The sequence below is a fragment of the Schistocerca serialis genome, chromosome 3, assembly GCF_023864345.2.
Source record: "Schistocerca serialis cubense isolate TAMUIC-IGC-003099 chromosome 3, iqSchSeri2.2, whole genome shotgun sequence".
Classification (NCBI taxonomy): domain Eukaryota; kingdom Metazoa; phylum Arthropoda; class Insecta; order Orthoptera; family Acrididae; genus Schistocerca; species Schistocerca serialis.
In genome coordinates this window covers 952,225,770-952,247,944 of record NC_064640.1, presented here as the reverse complement: position 1 = coordinate 952,247,944, position 22,175 = coordinate 952,225,770, and the positions used below count along the sequence as shown (strand labels likewise).

General features: G+C 37.2%; 1 protein-coding gene across 1 annotated transcript in view; it reads right to left on the bottom strand.

The window, feature by feature from the left end:
• LOC126471337 (Down syndrome cell adhesion molecule-like protein Dscam2) overlaps positions 1–18,335 on the bottom strand; it is a 198,623-nt gene extending 180,288 nt beyond the window's left edge. The window contains exons 1-2 of the mRNA XM_050099458.1: positions 18,243–18,335; positions 9,176–9,413 (exon numbers count right to left, since the gene is read on the bottom strand). Coding sequence (XP_049955415.1) covers positions 9,176–9,413; positions 18,243–18,335 — 331 coding nt within the window. The remainder of the gene's footprint in view (positions 1–9,175; positions 9,414–18,242) is intronic.
• Between the last annotated feature and the right edge of the window lie 3,840 nt (positions 18,336–22,175).

The following is a 22,175-nucleotide window of genomic DNA, read 5'->3' as shown; positions in this document are numbered from 1 at the left end:
TAAAGATGGAATCACTAAATCTGGGCAGGAAAGTATGGGATATGTGATATGGAAAAAAGGGGAAATGATTTGGCAGATGGAAGAGAAAAGAGAATTCAAAAACAAGAACAATGAAACTGAATGAAAGATGTACAAGAGGTTGAACAATGAATTGTATCAAAAACAGAAGAAGCTATGAAAAATGGCTAAAAGAAGAGTCTGACACAACTGAAGACTTGGAGAGGAAGGGAAGATATGATTTTCTGTACCAACAACAGAGAAAACTGACAACATGGCATTTGTTGTTATTTGAGCTCTAAATGAAAATGTGCTTTGGTTTATACTGAATAATAAATTTTGCTCTTACACAGGATGAATGTAACACAATCAGTGACAAAACATGAATTAAGCAAAAGAACATATATAAAAAATGCATCCATACCAACAACACTGAAGATGTTTTCTAGAAGAGGCATTAATTCTAAGTGACAACTTCCAAAACACACACTAGAAGTGATCTCTCAGAACTTCATCTTCATAGTACAAATTCTTGGGTTAATTGATGACATCTGGTTCTTGATAGTGACTTTGTCATCATGTCTGAAAGAATTCCATTTATTGAAATTTGTCCCACTGTGATTTCTCCTGAGTCAGTTACTTCCCTGATCAAATGATGCCTGCTGACAGTGTGTTTAATGTGATCTTTGTTTCCACTTGTCTTCAACAGATCACCAATGTTGCTGCAAAAAATTTATCAGACCCTCTTCTAGGAGAGGGGAGGGGATATTTCTCATTGTAGCTGTTGCGGCCAATGTACTTCCTGACTGTCAGATGTGCTCTGCTTTTGTCATTGAGAGGGCTACTGTCGGTTGTTCTTTGCTGTTTTATGAATTTGCTGCGCCCTGTGACATAAATAAAAAAACTGAAGCTCAGTTTTCTATTCCCAGTGCCCCAGGCCTGTCTGCATCAGTGTATCCTGTTATTTCATGGTCCTCATCTATTGAAAATTGTGGTTTAAAATCTTTAGTTCCCTTTAGATTTCACAGAATTCTTTTTACAGCTTTCTAGTGGGGGTAATCCTAGTTTATTATTAAGCAGACTTACCACTCCAGTTGTATATGCTAGATCTGATCTAGCACCTAGTTGTGCATACATTAGGATACCTATGGCTTCTCTGTGTAGGATATTCTTCATGGAATTTTTTTCTTATTCTTTCTTTGCACTCATTTCATGAGCTAGTACTTGGTTACTATCTAACAGTGTGGAAACCAGTTGGCAGTCCTCCAGGTTATATTTTTGTAAAATCTTATTTATATAACGAGTGTGGTCCAGTGATAAAAGTCCACACTTGTTTTCTTAAGTCTTTTAATGATTTCACTTTTGAATGTTTTTGTCATGTAGCCAACGATGGGAATTTTCACATAAATTTCTTCTTTCAACTTGCCTTCTAAAGAAGCTTTCACTATATCGCAATGATCAATGTGCAAGGGATATTTAGGAACTAGACTAAATAAATATCTGAGTTAATTGTCTCATATTATTGGTGTGTATGTTTCTTTGTAGTCGAAACCTCTGACTTGTGCATAGCTGTTAGTCAACAGATGAGCTTTATGGTGAATTATTAGCCCTCTTAAGCCTCTTTTTAACTTAAAGAAACACTTGGTGTCAATTGTTTTTTGCCTGGAGTCAAGACTGCTGATTCCCAAGTTTGATTTTCTGGGTGAGACTTTAATTCCTCCTGATTTGCTTGAAGCCATTTCTGCAACTCAATAGATTGCAGTCCTTCTTCCAGTGTTGATGGTTCTGACTCTTCTGAATCTTTGTATGATAGGACATGCTATCATCCATTTTCTTTGACCCTGGTATTTAGAATATCTTCTGAACACTTGTTGAGATGTTTCAGAATGTTCTTTTATTTTGACTGAGGCTGATTCTTCTGAAATTCTGTTATCCAGTGCGGCATCCCTCGAATCGTCTTGCACCTCAGTGCTTTCCCACCTTACCTGTGTCGATGGAATGAATACCTGGTTTGGTTCCAGAAAAGATCAGATGTTCGTGGCTTGTCATTAATCTTATGAATTGTTTTTTCTTTTAAGATTACACATCTTGCTTTTATAATTCTTCGATGAACAGGATGGAACAATCAGTATGCCTTGCTGTCTTTGCAGTATCTGACAAGTACACACTGAACACATTTCTTGTACCATTTGTGCCTATTGACTCTTGGTAAATGAACATACGCCTTACTGACAAATAATCTCAGATGTTGAAGGTCAGGTTTCTTCCCCAAGAAAGCTTTCTCTGGAATTATGTTGTTAAAAGCATTTATCAGGAATCTGTTAATAAGACAAACTGTGGTGGAGGTTGCAACTTCCCCAAATTTCATAGATAATTTTACATCGAACAGCACACATCTTTCCTCCTCCATGATCACTCCATTATATCTCTCTGCTACACTATTTTGTTCTGGAGTGTAAGGAACCATGGTTGGATGTCTAACTCCTTCATCCCTTAAGAATTTTGTCACCCTTTCACTTACATATTCATCTGCATTATCAGTTCACAAGACACAAAGTCTTTCACCTGTATTATTCTCTAAAGTTTTTTTAATTGTGAATAATCTCAATACTTGGTACTTATACCAAAAAATTCTCAAAACATTATCAATTACAGTTAGGAAATATTTAGCTCTACAAGTTGATGTGGATTGCATTGGACCACCCAAATCTGAATGAACCAACTGTAGAATCCTTTATCTCTGGAAGTGTAATGTGGGAAGGAAAATCTGGTTTGCTTACCTTCTAGGCATGCAGTTCAGAGGATGTCAATGCCTCCTTTGTATCTAATGCCATTAGCCAAACCTTTTTGTAATTATTCTGTTGCATGTGAGTGCAGGTGTCCTAATATGTTATACTATAATTTTGCATCATTAGACAAGGATACACACTTTATTTCAAAACTGTGATCACTTGGTTGCTCCAGTCTATACATTTCATTGATTGATGATGCTGTGGCTATTAATTTCTTCTCTGCATCATGAATGCAACAGATCCTATAATAAAAAACGATAGGGTAGCCCTGTTGTGCTTACAGAAAGTAAATTTGTACTAAACTGAGGCACATAGAGCTCATCTATCACTCTAACATCTGTTGTCTCTCTGCCTGCTAGTGCTTCAATGTGTGTGTTCAGCTTGTCCCTTTAATTGATAAGTTCTCATTATTAGTCACAACCATTTGTGAATTGGGCACTGACACTGTGAAACTGAAATCACCAGAAGCACCAGAATCCACATATCACCATTCTTTGCATATAGCTTTAGCTGATGCTAATGTTTATTGCAGCTGCCCTTTTTATTTTCTTGAAGGGCTGCATCATTAAAACATGAACTGCCAGTTTCATCATCCTTTACTTCCAGTACAAATCTGTTTTTATTGGAATTTCCATTATCAACATTTTGGAGTTCTCTAAAATCATTATCACTGGATTTTACTAAATACATACTACCCACTCATCTTGCACTTAGAAGTTAAGATCATTTAATTTGTTTGATAGTGAAATTATTATTGACATTTATTCTTCCACAGACAAACAGTTCTCCAGCCTTGTTGTTAAAAATTTTCTCAACAGTCCCATTCTTCAGTAAAGTCCTGAGTCCTCATAAATTTGTTTTAGTCTTTCCCATACTTCTTTTGTAGTTGGGGGTGTTTTGTAGATGCACATAAACAGTGGAGTGAACTGATAATTTCATTTTAGCCCTTGCGGTACATATCTTATCTCATCTTTGATCTCTCCCACTACACACTGCCACAATTGTTCCTGTTGCAAATAAGTTTTCATTGCAAATTGCCATTTGTTGTAGTTTTATCTTCTTTTTTGTTTTTTGATTAATGGAAACATGTTAGCAGTTCCACAATTCATTATGTCAGCATTCTATGTTTATGTGTTGAAATGAACTTTCTTGTTATTATGGAGACACACACATTTTTGTTTGTTTCAAATAAGCTGCTGTTTTTATGTTATACTGGCAGAATGGGTAGCTGGACCTACAACCTGTTCTTATTTGAGCACTAAATTAAAATGCAGTTATGGTTTGGAACTGAAGAATAAACTTTCTTTTTACTTAGAATGAATGTACATGATCAATGACAAACCCAAATTAAGCAAACAAACATACATACAAAGTGCCCATTGCAGCAACACCAAAGATGAATTTTCTAGTAGGGTGATTGATTATAAATGACACCTTCCAACACTATCAAAATAGACCAAGAAGTTCTAGTAAGGAAATTCTCAGTAAAACGGAAAACATAGTATACAAAGATCAAAAGAAAAATCTTCAAGGATGAGAAGACTATTGGAAAGTGCTATATGACAAAGGTCACAAACTGAGAACTCTGGAACTTGAATCTTTGAATTATGTGGATGATGGTTGCCTCTTTTCATTACATTTGTGATGTTTGACTCTTTGATCACATTTTACTGCCATATGCACAGATACCATGGCTGTATGCAGTCAAGAGCAGAGATTTCCATACCATCTGTCTTCTCTACTGTCTTATAAATGTACACTGCCCCTCATATCTCTCCTTCAGAGCAAAATCCTTTCTGTTGCACTCCATCATTCAGCTGCTTTCTCAAAGTCCTTCTCAGTAAGTATCCATCTCTGGAATGACCTCCCACATTATCTTAGAGGACTGAATGTCATCTTCAGCTTCAGAAGACAGTGAATGGAATATCTACTAAAGCAACAATGATGATTACCATTTATGCAGTCATTATCCCTGTACATCTGGATTTCCACACTGACCTTCCTTATTTCCCAGTATTCTTAGCTGGTGCAGTCTCCTTAGCCCTTTCTGATCCACTATCAGACTATGTCTGACACTACGATTTTCTGCTATGGCTCTGATGTTGACTGATGTGTGATGCCTTTCCATTATTGTGATTTCTATACTTCCATTGTTGGAATTCAGTAGGCACATGGCAGCACTTGGTATGATCTGACTACCCAAAGAATATTGTATTCACACATTTCTAGAATGATAATGGGTGGTAGAAAACATGTAAGTGATAATGCTATTGTCAGTTTGGCAAGTAGCTTGGAAGTTTTATCATGATGGCAGTGGTGAGTGATCTCATGAAGTTTCCTTTTCTCTCATGCAGTGAGGTTTCACCATTCCTCATGGTTTTCAACCAAAATCTGAACTTGAATATTTCCAACTCTTCTTCACTGATGATATTAGTGAAATTGTGAGTGCCACAAATATTTATATTACAGAAAAGATACAAGGAATCACTCCACTTACGAAACACTCATTGTGGTATTCATGGAGAGATATTTCATTAGAAGAAATGAAGGCTTATCTTGGTGTAATATTCAACATGGCCTTGAATGTAAAGACAGAATTAGTTGAATATTTTATAGAATACTGAATAGAAAGAACACAATTTTAATGATGTTTTCTTCTTGTCTCCATTTCTTGTCTTCTTTTCCCCTAAATATTTTGAATGCTGCATTTAGTTCCTCCTGTCACAGCTCAATTGTGTTAATGTATAAGAGAGAGCACAGTGAAGAATGTTAATGAGTACACTGATGGTAAACCCAAAGAACTTTACATACCAAAAAGAAAGGAAGCAATAGATGAGAGCAAAGTAGGATTCAAAGGAAGAATTCAATTCAAGTGCTACAATCCAAAGAAGCCTATGAAGTGTGATTTATGAATTTTCTGTCTGTGTGATCCAGAAAATGGTTATGCTTCTCTCACATTCAATAGTGTGTAAAGACAACTACAAAAAGTCTAATTTGTTCTCATTTACATTTAGCAACCCAAGTAGTCATTCATATCACATCTTTACTGACAGTATTTGCACAAGCCCTCAACTTGCTCAGGAACTGCACAAATGAAATTTCATCTGTCAGAAGGATTCTGTTTGAAGAAGATGAAACTTGCTTAACATGAGTTACATGCCTATAAAAGTGAGATGGAAATTGTGCCTTCCATTCCATGACAAGAGGTTAGTGACCATGTTGAGTGCATTCTTTGGTCCTTACTACCCAACTGGTTACAGGAAGAAAGAGTCTGTGCAGTTCCTAAAACCAACTGTCATTTTGGAATACAAAGGTCATTATATAAGGGATGGTAAAAATTCTCCTTCTGGCTGACTGAAGTTGCTGAGTGAACTGCTGTATTCTTTAGTCAATAGACAACAATGAATGTGCAGAACAACTGCAGACTCACCTTTCCCATGGAAGAAATCTAACCAGATAGCTAGTCAGTCAGGTGAGAGATACAAATTCAAAGGAAAGAAGAAGACCAACATCATCTGACACCAAGGAAAGACTAAATGAGAAGATTCATGTTATAATGCAAAATGAAAACCAAATCAGCAGAGGTTTGCATGTTTTGCAGCAAATGCAAGGAGAAATGAGGTAACAGAGAAACAATTTTCTACTGTGAAACATGCAAGAGGAAGCCTTGACTACAACCTGAAGAATGCTTTAAGAAGCACCATACACAAAAAATTATAAACAAACACCAACATAGTTTCTAAACTAGTCTAAGAGAAAATAAAGTTGTCAAGTGACCTTGTATTGCACTTTATTTTTTAAACTGCAGCATTATAACCTATAATGCCTTACATCCTTACCTGCATAAAATAAGTAACAGTTGAGGAGAATGCAGTGATCAGAAAAACTGGACTGGAAAGGATTAAATTTCCTTCCCTCAAAACCTGCTATATCAGAAAACATCTATTTTACACCCCAATAAATTCTTTTCATATATGCCACTATCATTATTGTTGTTATAGTCATCATCATCACTATTATTATTATTATTATTATTATTATTATTATCATCATCTATCATCTATCATCATCATCATCACCATCACCATCACCATCATTCATGGCAGCAGCAGCACTAGAAGAAGCACTGCCAGTTTTAACTTTATTAGTTAAAAGTCAGTATTATTTATTCACATTGTCACTACAGACATTCAAATCATTTCAGCAGTATTTGTCATATTAAAATTGTTATATATTAGGTAAATATGACATACTGTATGTGATAAACCCTGGTCTGATATAGGAGATTGTCTGATGGCTCTAATGAGATCAAGTTAAATAAATAATAAATAAATAGATCAAATTAATGAGGAAAAAAGGACAAACCATACTAAAAGACACATGTGGAACAGCTGCAATGAAAAATAAGTTTCGCTGAAGTATAAGCAACAAGAAGGAATATGAAAAATACTCAGATTATGTAACAAATATATTACAGGAGGATTTTTGACAGTGGTAATGATTCCAGTATCAAATAAAAAAGGAATGAAGAAAAGTAATGTGAACACTGGACAAATAGTCTGACTTCAAACATACTCAAATTTATGTTAATAATCACAAATAAAACATTGGAGAAGATAAAAGGAGGAAAATTGGGCTGAGAAGTAGTGTGGTTTGAGAAGGAATACAGACACAAGGTATGCAATAGGACTCTTTGGCTAAAAGGTTTATCAGGAATGAAAGAGATTTACATATGTATTTTATAGAGCTGGAAAAGTCATTTGACAATGTGGCTTGGAATAAGCTTGCAACTATAATGAGAACTGGAGAATGAGACAATACATAAATTCATTATATACAAACTGTAAACATCAAAGTGACAGAAGGAAGTGCAAACTGCACTGAACTAGGAAAAGGACTAACAAGGCCACTATCTGTCTCCTACTTTTTTCAGTCTGTATTTAGAGTGTATGACTGAACACTGCCCACCAGATGACACAGGGATACCAACTACAGGAAGAAAAATATGGGTGCCTGTGGTACACAGGTGACATGGGCCTTTTACCAAACAACTGAGAAATAGCTGCAAGAAACAGTGGATGTCATTGAAGCTAAAGTAAATACCTACAAAATGAAAATCAATATGAAGAAAATGAAAGTGATGGCACTAGGAGGAAGAAAAGAATATATGTAGAGCTGAAAGAAGAATTATTAGCACTTTTGCAAAGTTTTAAATACCTAGCAAACAGAATGGAAAGTGACTGGAAGTGTAGCATGGAAATTAAAAACATAAAGTAATGGCAAAATAGGTTTTCTGTAATAAGAGACTTTTTTGCAGTACCACTAATGAACATTTGAGGAAATGACTGATAAAGCATTTTGTACAGAGCATCCTCTGTATGGTGCTGAAAAGAAAGACAGAGCAAAGTTGGGGGCTTTTGAGATGTGGATGTGGCAGAGGATAGAGAGAATAAGTTAGATGGACAGCATAACAAATGAGGTGGTACTGAGAAGAGTGGGAGAGCACAGATAGTTACTGAATGTAACAATAATAAGGAAAAGAAACTGGATAGACATATGCTAAGAATGAAGGAGTGGCTCATAAAAGCAGCCTTAGTGTGCTAGACAATAGAAAATACAGCAATGTTAAGGAAATGATGGACCGTGAGAAATGTAGATGCAAAGGATCTGCTAACAAAGCAGAAAACTGTTTACGTTGTTATAAAAGGCTGGAAAGCAATGGATCACTGGCAATGTAGATGCAAAGAACCTGCTAACACAACAGAAATCTGATGACATTGTCATGTGTGGGTGACATAAGGTCTGCAGTTTGGTTTTGTGTTGACATTCTCAGTATTTGAAACACACACAAACACACACACAGTGGTGTTGTCATGCATTGTTTTTCAGCTGATGGTGCTGTTACTATGAAACCAAGCAGTAGATGCACTTTAATCTGACAAGAACAATACTGATTAAGCAATTCTTGAAGACAGTTATTGTTATCTTACATATGTTATATTTAACCAAGTGTGACTGGTTATAATGTCTTCTCCATATACAAAACTTTGGAAAGTTACAACCACAGACTCAGCTTAGCCACTCACAAGGGTTATGCTTTGTGTTGTACTGATTAGAATGAAATATCTTACAAATACTTTTTGTTAATAATGCATAAATGTCTAGAGAGATGAAAGAAATGAAAAAAAGACGAAGTAAAAGTTCTATTCTTTAAAAAAACAAGTAGTTTGTGTGGTTTAGTTAATGATCTGAATAGCTTATTTCTTTTTCAAAAGAACAAACGCATTTCACTTTTTTAAAGATACATGGCAAGTTCTTCATTCTGTTATCAAAACCTCTAAGTATGGTCACTTAATGTATGAAAATAACACCTAGCATTATATTACCATCTTCCTCTGTTGTAGCAGTGACTTCTTTACTGTGTGGGCCAGCACCAGCTCTGTTGTATGCTTGAACTAAGACACTGTACTCTGTAAATTTCTGCAATTCATTCAATGTATTTTGCAGTTCCATTCCAGGGGTTACTTCAAAAGTTTTGTAATGGAATGGCTCTGATGAATTGCTGATCTTATACCCAATATAATATCCCAATATTTCTCCATTTTGTAGGCTTTCATCAGGTGGCTGTAATTAAAAAAAACAGTTATTCAGTTTCTCTATACATTTTCACACAGCATCTTTATATATGTTTCAAATATAAGTAATGCATAAATTCATGTATGGTATTACATTTGTAAACAAAAAATTCAAGTGCAAACAAACTATATTTTTTGCAGTGTTACATTCAGTGAACAGAACTTAAACAAAAAATACTGATATAATTGAGATCATCATCTATGACAGTCTGTTTTAAGAACTGTTGATTGAATAGCTTCTAGACAATGCTGCTATGGCATGTTTTTTATCTCTGTTCTATGTCTATTGAATGTGATATGTTGTCTTATTGTGAATAGTAATGGATCATGGAAAAATTAAATAATCATCCTTTAAAATCATGTAATAAACTAGGTGATTTGTTGGTTTGTTTGTTTATTTAAAATGATAAATGTAATTTATCAGACTGTGAACATATTCATGTATAAAATAACATTACAGAAAACAATGTTTGGTATAATTCAAAAATTTCAAAAATATTTGTACATATACCAGACTGATGTAAACACTTTACAAACCACAAAATAAATGCAACTTAACAGTTTCATAATAATCTCACAGGAGAAATTAATGTGCTAATACATCAGCAACCCATTTTGATTAAAATGTGAAATAGGGGACACACAAAAAATATAGAATGCATTACAATACAACTGAATCAGGGGCTCAGATGGTTTTGCGACCGTGTTGGCTGCTGATTCCTTGACTTGGGCCATAGGGTGGTGGGGTTTCGGGTTCCGCTGAATAGGTCAGGACTTCACTACACTCAGCTGGCGGCTACACGGGTAGCGGAGGCTGTGTGGCATGGACTGGGCAGTTTTTTAGGTTAGAAGGCCTCGGGAAAGTATGGGGTGGGCTGCAGTCTCAAAGGGTGCATGGCAAATACAGGACATTCTTGGATCAAGGAACAGTCGGAATTGTAGTTGTAAATTGTAGTAGTTGTGCTGGGAAAGTCCCTGAGCTTCAAGTGCTAATAGAAAGCACAGAAGCTGAATCGTTATAGGTACAGAAAGCTGGCTAATGCCTGAAATAAGTTCTGCAGAAATTTTTATGAAGTCTCAGACGGTGTTCAGGAAAGATAGATTAGGAAGAATTGGTGGTGGAGTGCTTGTGTCTGTCAGTAGTGGTTTATCTTGTAGTGAAGTCGAAGTAGATACTCCATGCGAATTGGTATAGGTGGAGGTTATACTTAACAGCTGAACTAAGTTAATAATTGGCTCCTTCTACAGACCCCCAGACTCTGATGATATAGTTGCTGAAAGAGTTCAGAGAAAATTTGAGTCTCGTAACAAACAAATACCCCACTCATACGGTTATAGTTGGTTATAGTTGGTGGGGACTTCAGCCTTCCCTCGATATGTTGGCAAAAATAACTTGTTCAAAACCAATGGTAGGCAGGAAACATCTTCCGAGATTGTCCTAAATGCTTTCCCCGAAAATTATTTTGAGCAGTTAGTCCACGAACCCACGCAAATTGTAAATGGTTGCGAAAACACACTTGACCTCTTAGCCACAAACAATCCAGACCTAATAGAGAGCATCATGACTGATACAGGGATTAATGATCACGAGGTCGTTGTAGCTAGGCTCAATGCCGTTTCTTCCAAATCCAACAGAAACAAACGGAAAATAATTTTATTTAAAAAAGCAGATAAAGTGTCACTAGAAGCCTTCCTAAGAGACAATCTCCATTCTTTACAAACTGACTATGCCAATGTAGACGAGATGTGGCTCAAATTCAAAGACATAGTAGCAACAGCAATTGAGAGATTCATACCTCATAAATTGGTAAGAGATGGAACTGATCCTCGATGGTACACAAAATAGGTCTGAACGCTGTTGCAGAGGCAATGGAAAAAGCATGCGAAATTCAGAAGAACGCGAAATCCCGAAGATTGGCTAAAATTTACAGATGCGCAAAATTTGGCATGCCCTTCAATGCAAGATGCCCTTAATAGGTTCCACAACAAACATTGTCTCAAAATTTTGTAGAAAATCTGAAGAAATTCTGGTCATATGTAAAGTACACAAGCAGCAAGACACAGTCAATACCTTCGCTGTGCAGTGCTGATGGTATTGTTACCGATGACTGTGCTGCTAAAGCGGAGTTATCGAACGCAGTTTTCCCAAATTCCTTCACCAGGGAAGACGAATGGAATATTCCAGAATTTGAAACACAAACAGCTGCTAGCATGAGTTTCTTAGAAGTAGATACCTTAGGGGTTGTGGAGCAACTAAAATCACTTGATAAGGGCAAGTCTTCAGGTCCAGACTGTATACCGATTAGGTTCCTTTCGGATTACGCTGATACAATGGCTCCCTACTTGGCAATTATATACAACTGCTCGCTCACCGATAGATCTGTACCTACAGATTGGAAAATTGCACAGTTAGTACCAGTGTTTAAGAAGGGTAGTAGGAGTAATCCATCGAACTATAGACCTATATCATTGACGTTGGTTTGCAGTAGGGTTTTGGAGCATATACTGTATTCAAACATTATGAATCACATTGAAGGGAACGATCTATTGATACGTAATCAGCATGGTTTCAGAAAACATCATTCTTGTGCAACGCAGCTAGCTCTTTATTCGCATGAAGTAATGGCTGCTATCGACAGGGGATCTCAAGTTGATTCCATATTTCTAGATTTCCGGAAAGCTTTTGACACCGTTCCTCACAAGCGACTTCTAATCAAGCTGCGGGCCTATGGGGTATCATCTCAGTTGTGTGACTGGATTTGTGATTTCCTGTCAGGAAGGTCGCATTTCATAGTAATAGACAGCAAATCATCGATGAAAACTGAAGTGATATCAGGTGTTCCCCAGGGAAGCGTCCTGGGACCTCTGCTGTTCCTGATCTATATAAATGACCTGGGTGACAATCTGAGCAGTTCTCTTAGGTTGTTCACAGATGATGCTGTAATTTACCGTCTAGTAAGGTCATCCGAAGACCAGTATCAGTTGCAAAGCGATTTAGGAAAGATTGCTGTATGGTGTGGCAGGTGGCAGTTGACGCTAAATAACGAAAAGTGTGAGGTGATCCACATGAGTTACAAAAGAAATCCGCTGGAATTCAATTACTTGATAAATAGACAATTCTTAAGGCTGTCAATTCAACTAAGTACCTGGGTGTTAAAATTACGAACAACTTCAGTTGGAAAGACCACATAGATAATATTGTGGGGAAGGCAAGTCCATTGGCAGGACACTTAGAAGATGCAACAAGTCCACTAAAGAGGCAGCTTACACTACACTCGTTCGTCCTCTGTTAGAATATTGCTGCGCAGTGTGGAATACTTACCAGGTGGCATTGACGGAGGACATCGAAAGGGTGCAAAAAAGGGCAGCTCATTTTGTATTATCATGTAATAGGGGAGAGAGTGTGGCAGATATGATATGCGACGACTGCTACGGTCGCAGGTTCGAATCCTGCCTCGGGCATGGATGTGTGTGATGTCCTTAGGTTAGTTAGGTTTAAGTAGTTCTAAGTTCTAGGGGACTGATAACCACAGCTGTTAAGTCCCATAGTGCTCAGAGCAATTTGAACCATTTTGATATGTGAGTTGGGATGGAAGTCATTAAAGCAAAGACGTTTTTCGTCACGGCGAGATCTATTTACGAAATTTCAGTCACCAAGTTTCTCTTCCAAATGCGAAAATATTTTGTTGAGCCCAACCTACATAGGTAGGAATGATCATCAAAATAAAATAAGAGAAATCAGAGCTCGAACAGAAAGGTTTAAGTGTTCGTTTTTCCCGCGTGCTATTTGGGAGTAGAATGGTAGAGAGATAGTATGATTGTGGTTTGATGAACCCTCTGCCAAGCACTTAAATGTGAATTGCAGAGTAGTCATGTAGATGTAGATATAGATCATCAGGATGGTGAGAAAGCTTTACAGAGACATAAACCTTTGATTCTCCAACATGCAGGTGGGAGTTGTGGCCCAGCCTGTGGAAACTGAGAATGCAGGATGTGAGGGAGGGAGTAAGGCAAGAGGGAAAACAAGGATGAGGAAGGGGGGGGGGAGGTAGTGGGCAGAGGGTAAAATACCAAAATTATAGCTCCCAGAAGTGAGTGAAAACAGGGAACATATGAAACAGAAAAATAGAGGAGATGGTCAAGAAAGATGAACCAGTCGAAAAATGTGAAAGTGATAGAACTGGACCTAATAAATAGCAACAGTGTCATAATAAAATAAACTTCCCCTCAAGAAAATCTGACATCTTCAAAATCACATATGCCTTTTGATTCAGTCACTTTTATTAAACTAAATTGTTTAGCAAGATTCTTTTCAGCAACATGCTGTCATCTATATGTGACCACATATTCTTCGTACATTATGCTGTATAGTGCACAATTGTCTGAAGTATTGGTTCACCTCTTACTTTAGTAACAGACAGCAAAAGGTCATTATTCACAGTGTTGAGAATGGCTGTAATGTGGGATGTGAGTGGGGTAAAGTCAAGTGGTGGGGGGGATCAGTGTTGCCCTCTAGTATTATGGGTAACACTAAAATATTTCTGTTTGCTGATGACACTAGCTTGGTAGTAAAGGATGTTGTACACAACATTGGCTCAATTTCAAATAGTGTAGTTGATGATCTAAGTTTATGGCTTGTAGAAAATAAACTAATGCTAAATCACAGTAAGACTCAGTTTTTACAGTTTCTAACACACAATTGAACAAAACCCGATGTTTTAATTTCACAAAATGGGCATATGATTAGCGAAACTGAACAGTTCAGATTTCTAACTGTCGTGGAAAGTCCATGTTCAGGATCTTATTCAAAGACTTAATGCTGCCATTTTTACTATTTGAATGGTATCTGAAGTGAGTGATCATTTGACACGAAAATTAGTCTACTTTGTTTATTTTCATTTGCTTATGTTGTAGGGTATTATATTTTGGGGTAACTCTTCCCACTCTAAAAGGACATTTTTGGCTCATAAACGGGTGGCTCGGGCGATAAGTGGTGTAAGTTCACGAACCTCTTGTCAACCCCTGTTCACGAGTCTGGGTATTTTGACATTGGCCTCTCAATATATATATTCCTTACTGTAATTTCTTGTTAACAGTATTAGCTGATTCCCAAGAATAAGCAGCTTTTCACTCAGTTAATACTCGTCAGAAATCAAACCTGCATTTGGATCGGACTCTCTTAACTCTTGTGCAGAAAGGTGTGCAATATACTGCTGCATCCATTTTCAATGAGCTATCACTCAAATTCAAAAATATTATCAGTAATCCATGTGCTTTTACATCAAAACTGAATAGTTTCCTCCTGTGTCGCTCCCTCTATTCCGTCGAGGAGTTCCTTGAAATATTAAGCTGATTCTTGTTGTCTTGTTGATTGCGTTTACTTAAACTTATGGATTGACGTTTTTCAGTCTCAAACATTTTATTTTTATCTGTTATTACTTTTATGTTGTAATTTAATGTACTGACACATTCCATGACCTTGGAGATTTGATCCTCAATTTGGTCCTATGGAACTTGACATGTAAATAAATATGAGGGTTGGAACTTTAATAGTGACAACTATTTATTTACAGCTCATACAAAATGGATACATGTTTCATAGTTTTACTGACCTTCAAAGTAGTCACCAGCACTGTGTATAACCCGTTGCTAGTGATGTGGAAGTTGTAGGATACTCTTAGCAGTGTCAGTTGTGTTGACACTGAGCGAGGTGGCGCAGTGGTTAGCACACTGGACTCGCATTCGAGAGGACGACGGTTCAATCCCGTGTCCAGCCATCCTGATTTAGATTTTCCGTGATTTCCCTAAATCACTTCAGGCAAATGCCGGGATGGTTCCTTTGAAAGGGCACGGCCAATTTCCTGCCCAATCCTTCCCTAACCCGAGCATGAGCTCCATCTCTAATGATCTCGTTGTTGACGGGACGTTAAACACTAACCACCACCACCTTGCGTTGACAGTTCGAGCATCATGGTCTATTGCCCAAAGATTTTTTAGCAGTTCTGAAGCGAATGCCATGAAGTGTTTCCTTCAGTTTAGAAATCACATGAACTTTAAGGGCTTAAGTCAGGGTAGTGCAGTAGGTGGTATAGCAATTAGCAGCCCCATCAGTCAAACAAATCAGTAACAGCTTGCAATGTATGTGCTTGAGCACTGACCTGCAAAATGATGGTCAGGTTCTGCAGAAAGTGTCATCACTTCTGTCCCTAAGCTGGTCATAGGTTGTGTTCCAAAAATGAACAGCATAGAGACAGAAGTGATGACACTTTCTGCAGGACCTGACCATCATCTTGCAGGACAATGCTCAAGCACATACAGTGCAAGCTCTTACTGATTTGTCTGACTGATGGTGCTGCTAAGTGCTATACCACCAACTGCACTGCCCTGATTTAAGCATTTTTAAGTTCAACTTGATTTCTAAAGTGAAGGAAACACTTCACAGCATTTTCTTCAGAACTGCTACAAATTCGTCAGGCAATAGGCCACACTGCTCGAACTGTTAACACAACTGATAGTGCTAAGAGTATCCTATGACTTCCACATCGCTGGAAATGAGTTATACACAATACTGGTGACTTCTCTGAAGGTCAGTAAAACCTTGAAACACATATCTATTTTGTACGAGCTGTAAATAAATAGTTGCCACTGTTAAAACTCCAACCCTTGTAAAATAAATACATAAATGAAATTCTCTCTTAGTGTGCCAGTTAGGAAAAATGTAAATGACATATAGTGTCGTTCGTTGAGATATCCCCTAGAACTGCAGAATAGTAAATCATAAAGGGTTTCTTTATTCACACCCCTGGGGTACATTTCTTTTGTAAAGTGTGACTGTTGTGTCATAAGTGTATTAATTAATTAATTAATTCCACAGACCACATCAAATCAGAGAACTTTCCAGGACATGAAATGAGTCAACGTATACTTTAACAAAAACAACAACAAAACATAAGCAAATCGTAAGAACTTAATCTGCGCACTCTATTAACAAAAATGTATTGCTAAACTGCTCAATGCTATTCATGCTTATGTAAGTGACTGTGATAAATATGTGTGGAGTGTAGTGCCATGTTTATGTGGTTGACTGTGCTTAGAAAATAGAAAGGAGAAGATGATACCAAGTGTTGGGGCATAGTCTACTCTAGCACCAAGGTGACAATCAAGTTGAACATTCTCATCAAATAGACAGATCATCATCAATACTGTCACATGGTCAGAATCACTGAGGCAGTGCATACAGATTTGGAATTTAATGCACAGCATTGGCAAAATGCATGGTGATCAGAAACTTTGTGCTACCATCTCACCCCCCCCCCCCCCCCTCCCCTTCCCAGTCACCTTCGTGGCTGAATACTGGCAGATAAAATTTCTTCCACTACCAGGATTTAAACTGGATATCTTAGAGATGAGTGACACTGCACAAATGTACTTCAGTGGCTTTAACTGTGGAGGTTAGGTCATGGGAGAAAATACTTATGTTTGTGTATAAAGGAATATTGAATCCATCTCTGACACACAGTGAATAAAGGTAGTCCAGAAATATAGGAAATTAAATCTTTGGATATTATCTGTTTCTTCAAAGTTACTGACTAGTAGTTCAGTCTAGGTGTGGTATTTCATACTTACTGACTACAGGTTAGTTTGTGTACTTCCAACTAAGTTACAATTATCAAATATGTCTTTTACTCTGTTTCTGCACAATTTTCAAGTTATTATCCCATACTCTAGAGCACATATTTTGTATTATTTTATCACAACTGTCAATTTCATTTAAACTGCTATATATTCTGTAGTTTTAACACATGTACATCTATTCTTATGTTGAGTGCAATTCTTCATATTAACATAAATATAGTCCTTATAACTGTTATAAATTTCAATGCAGGTGTAGCATTATTTCCTTTTTAATCATACTGACATCTTCCTTTGCACCCTATCCTTGTGCACATACTATTATTTTCTTTTTTCCCCTCTAGTGTTTAGTCTTATGCACACACTATTATTTTTCCCCTCTAGTATTTAGTCTTAATGTTTTAGATATGTTCTATTAACATTTGTTTACTGTTTAGCTTAAATATTTGCAATATGTTGCAACTCCACTGTCAAAGATGATATTTACTCAACTTTTGAGTCTCACTCTTCATGTCTAAAATCTTTATCAAAGTTGTTTACTAAGACTGTATCCTCTTTGATGATGATAGTTATTGCTTTCTGATGGCCTCGTACAATGAAAACTGCTTAACTAAATATGTGAATACTGTGGGAGATCCACATTTTTATGGTTGCTGATTTACAAATATTACATGCAAAATTAATATGAAAAAGTGGAATAATTCCAGATTCACCGGCCAGATTCTACATAGTGGACACTTCTTCAGGTTACTGCTGATAACTACATCACACTGAAGCTGTGTTGTATACCAGCTGAGTTTGTTAAGTAGGCACAGTAGAAACTTACACAAATACACTTCATAAATGTTACCATAATGTTACTTTTATCTCTGGTCTTTTCTACTAACAGAAGAAGAAAAATGGTTCTCATTACTCTGTGTCATCTGCCAATTTTCTGTGCACAATCCCTGCCTTTGCCCTTTCTAATCACACAGTTTACAATCTAACATATCACTTAACCACAACTCGAAAGCTTGATTTTGACTTATTCTCTGATGTACATAGATTTCTTTCTTTTTAGTGCATGATACTAGAAGGTTTGTCTGGAAGGTAATTTCCTAAGTCAATAAAAACTAATTTATTGATCGGATTAGTAGAATTCATAAAATTTCTTCAATATAGAACCCATCCTGCATCATGTTTTTACCAGCAAGGTACCCAACCATTGAAGGCATTCCTGGCAGGCCTGGGATGGAATGTCTTTTAGTGCATGTGTAACAGCAGCTCTCGCATTGTCCATGGTCTCAAAACAGAGTACTTTCCTGTGTCTTGAACTGGGGAAACAAAATAAAATCTGCTGAAGTGAGATAGAGTCTGTACAGGGAGAGGGGGAATGGAGGAGGCTGGGACAGGACTGCCACATCATATTTGACCAGATAATTCCTCATCAAGAAGCCAATGCACTCAAAATTTTTGGGACCTGTTTTGAACATGTTTCCTTCATCTGCAATTGTTCAATTACTGTCTCATGGACAATGGTTTTGGATACATGAAGAGACTGAGCTATCAGCCATTCTATTGTCAGTATTCAAAAGTTTATATGCACGAGCCACACTGTCTTTGTCTTTCAATGCTGAAGGTTATCCACAGTGAGATTTGACCTCATCATCATCCCAGTCTTTATTGAAAAATATCTTATTCCACCAAAATATCTGCCATTTTAACAAACATTCATTCCAAAATGTTGCTGAATCATTTGAAATATTCTGATAGCGTACTTACCAAGTTTGATGCATAATTTGATTGCATTCTGTTGTTCAAGTGGATGCTGCAAAGCAGCTCGAGCACCGTCACCAAACAGAGGTTCATGTAATGACACTTCCTGACTCTCCAGGAGCTCAGAAGAAACTATATTGGTAACTAAGGGAACCTAACAGCTCCAAAGGACAAGAACATGTTCCAGTCAGCAGGAGCTTCAGAATACAATTAGTGACATTACTTTCCAGGTAAACCTTGTGTAATTTCAAAATACAGTCAGTATTTTATTTTATTCATGGTTAATCTGTTGTGATGCATCTCTGAGGAAGGACAACTTGAGTGTTGAGAAAGTGAATTTAAAAGTGACTGATATTTCTAATCCACCATATGTGTATGATAAACTGTTTCCTACTGCTCGTTGTGCAGACCTACTCTACATACTTTTTTGGTTGATTAGCACCACCAGACAGAAAATTTGTCACAGTGTACATTTTGTTTTTACTTCATGGTAGTATGTAGAATCAAGAAACAGATTGTCGGCTATTATCTCCTCCAACCATACCCTCTTGGTGGAAATTTTATGGAGACACCATATAAAAAGTATGTATAAATAATTATAAATGATGGCTCTTACTATCAAATACAAAATAAAAATTAATACTATTCTTACAGTATTTAATTAGGACTGTTTCTAGATGTGTGTGAGGAACTTGTGTACATGTGCTACCAAATGTTCTCAGTGCACTTGTTACATTAATTACCTAATAATATCTGTGCTTTCAAAAATATTAATCATTGTGTGCATCAGGAATGCAATTGACACTACAATACAGGCTATCAATGTTAGTATTTGTAAGGGTTGAATGAAAAGTAATGTCTCCACCTTCATTAATTGGGTTTGGATGGGAATATTTTAATAAATCAGATGTGGAAATAATCCTTAGAATGTGATCTTTAATTACCAGTATTCACTTTTCCACATAATCACCAGCCAATTGGATACATTCCTACCAATGATGAACAAGTTTTCTGAAGCCATCAAAGAAGAAGTCAACACACTGTTTCCACAACCACAGTCTCACAGTTCTCTCAACGTCTTCATCAGAAGCATAATGATGGCCCCGCAGATCATCTTTCATTATCAGGAACAGATGGATGTCAGATGGTGCTAAATCTGGACTGTATGGAGCTTAGTGAGATTCAATCTATGAAGTTGTGCTGTGGTGGCACATGAAGTGTGTGGTTTGGCATTGTCATGCTGCAGGAAAACATTTCCCTTTTCCTTTTGGACCCTTGTTAGCCATCATTTCAGAGTTTACAGCATTGTGATGTAATGCTCTGAATTTATTGTTGTTCCATGATCAAGGAGATCAACATGGATAACACCATCTGTGTCCCAGAACACTGCGGACATGATTTTTCCAGCTGAGGGCTGCGTCTTGAATTTATTTTTCTGGGGTGAGTCTTTGCGTCGATATTCCATTGACTGATGTCTCCTCTCCTGGTTATAATGGTGTACCTTTTTTTTGTCTCTTTTCACAATTGAATGGAGAAAGGCATCACCTTCATTCTCGTAATGCGAGAGGAGTTCCTCACAAATTTCAAGTCTGTGCACTTTTATTTCAGGAGTTACCATCTGGGGTACCTATCGTGCACAGACCTTCTGATAGCCAAGTAAAGCAATAATGTGACCCACACATTCTTGTGAAATGCTGATTGTGGTTGCTATTTCTCTTTGAGTGATACAACAATCATCCTGAGTCAATCTGTCAACATTTTCCTTGTGAAACTTTTATTGGTGGTTGCTGTCACAGGACGTCCAACTCTTTGTTTGTCACGCAGGTCAGATATTCCCACCTCAGCATCTTGAAACTTACTCACCCAATGATGCACAGTACTCACATCAACACAATCACCAGAAACTGCTTTCATTCTCTGATGAATATCCTTTGGGGTAACAACTTCTGCTGTCAAGAATTCAATGACTGCACGTTGCTTAGATCGCACTGACTGACCGTCTGTGCAGGGTTCCCTACTTTACGCTGTAACATCAGAACCGTTCAATGCTAAGGCCTCCCGCCAACTGGAGCTGTATAGAAGAGGCTACAGAACAAGTCAGTACCTGCCACATGCTAATGCTGCCAACTGTTGAAGAGTTATTGGAGGCATTACTTTTCAATCAGCTCTCATACATCCTTGATGATTTTTGTTTATGGGCACTATGCCATCATCTAGGGCATTTTTCTATGCCAAATGTTTACTCTCCTAATGTTGAAGACATCATCAGAAGCTATAAAGATTCAGATAGTAGTATCAAACATAAATAAGCACACCAAGCCAAAATGATTACACGTATCCACATAAAAGTCATGTGATAACATCTTTAGACTGCTGCTTAAGATTGCAGAGTTGCACTGACATGTATTATGGAGCTTGTAGTGCAGAAAAGTTGGTGCATTTATTTTATTTAGCGCTAAGGCACTTGTTTAAGTTGTTTTAAGTTGTTTCTATGGCCTTGCTTCTGTACATCCTAGCATAGTTAGCTTAGCATAATAAGGATTGGATCTTGACAAAACTACACTATCAGAGAAATAACATTGGTGGTTGCCTCCTACCAGTGCATGATCTGCTATTGACAATTTATCAGTATTGCCCAGACAACAATTCTTTAAGCTGAGTGTTATAGCTTCTTTTAGTAGCTCCTATGCACACGTAATCACATGTGCAAGGACTTTTCTATACTCCTGCTGTGGCAAGTAGCTGGTGCAGGTAATTTGTGGTGTTCAAATATTCACACAACTTTCTTATTTGTTTATACACTGTATCAATGCTGTCTCTTCTTAGCATCCTGCTGATGTAATCTGTGACTATTTTGGTATGAATGGGAGAAAAATTTTCCATTTCAGCAGGGATGCATTCCTATGCAGTGTGTTGGAAGGAAGTTCTCACTTCCACCCTGTGCTGGGTGCATAACCAGTTTTTGACACACACAATTTCCAAAGCCTCTTTGAGCAGGGTAGCTTGAACTGCAGGCTAGAAACTGTCTGTCCTTAAATAAGATCTTGTGCTTATTCATGATGCTGCGTTCAGATATAGCAAATGTTTCTAGATTTCTGTACTGTATGTATTTCTGATGGACAATATGGGGTTGAGAAACAGTTCAAATGGACAGTCTCACATAGCTATTGCCACATTTGCATGGGACATTGTAAACACCTTGTACTGAGGCCATGGGTATCTTTCACAGGAGACATGTGTTCTCTGATTTTCTTAGGCAGCTGAAATATCATTTTATTCCCATTTCTGTTTAAGATTCATCTAATTTTATCTGATATTGTTCTACAGATCATAAGGAATATAGTGTACTGATCTCGTTTTGTTG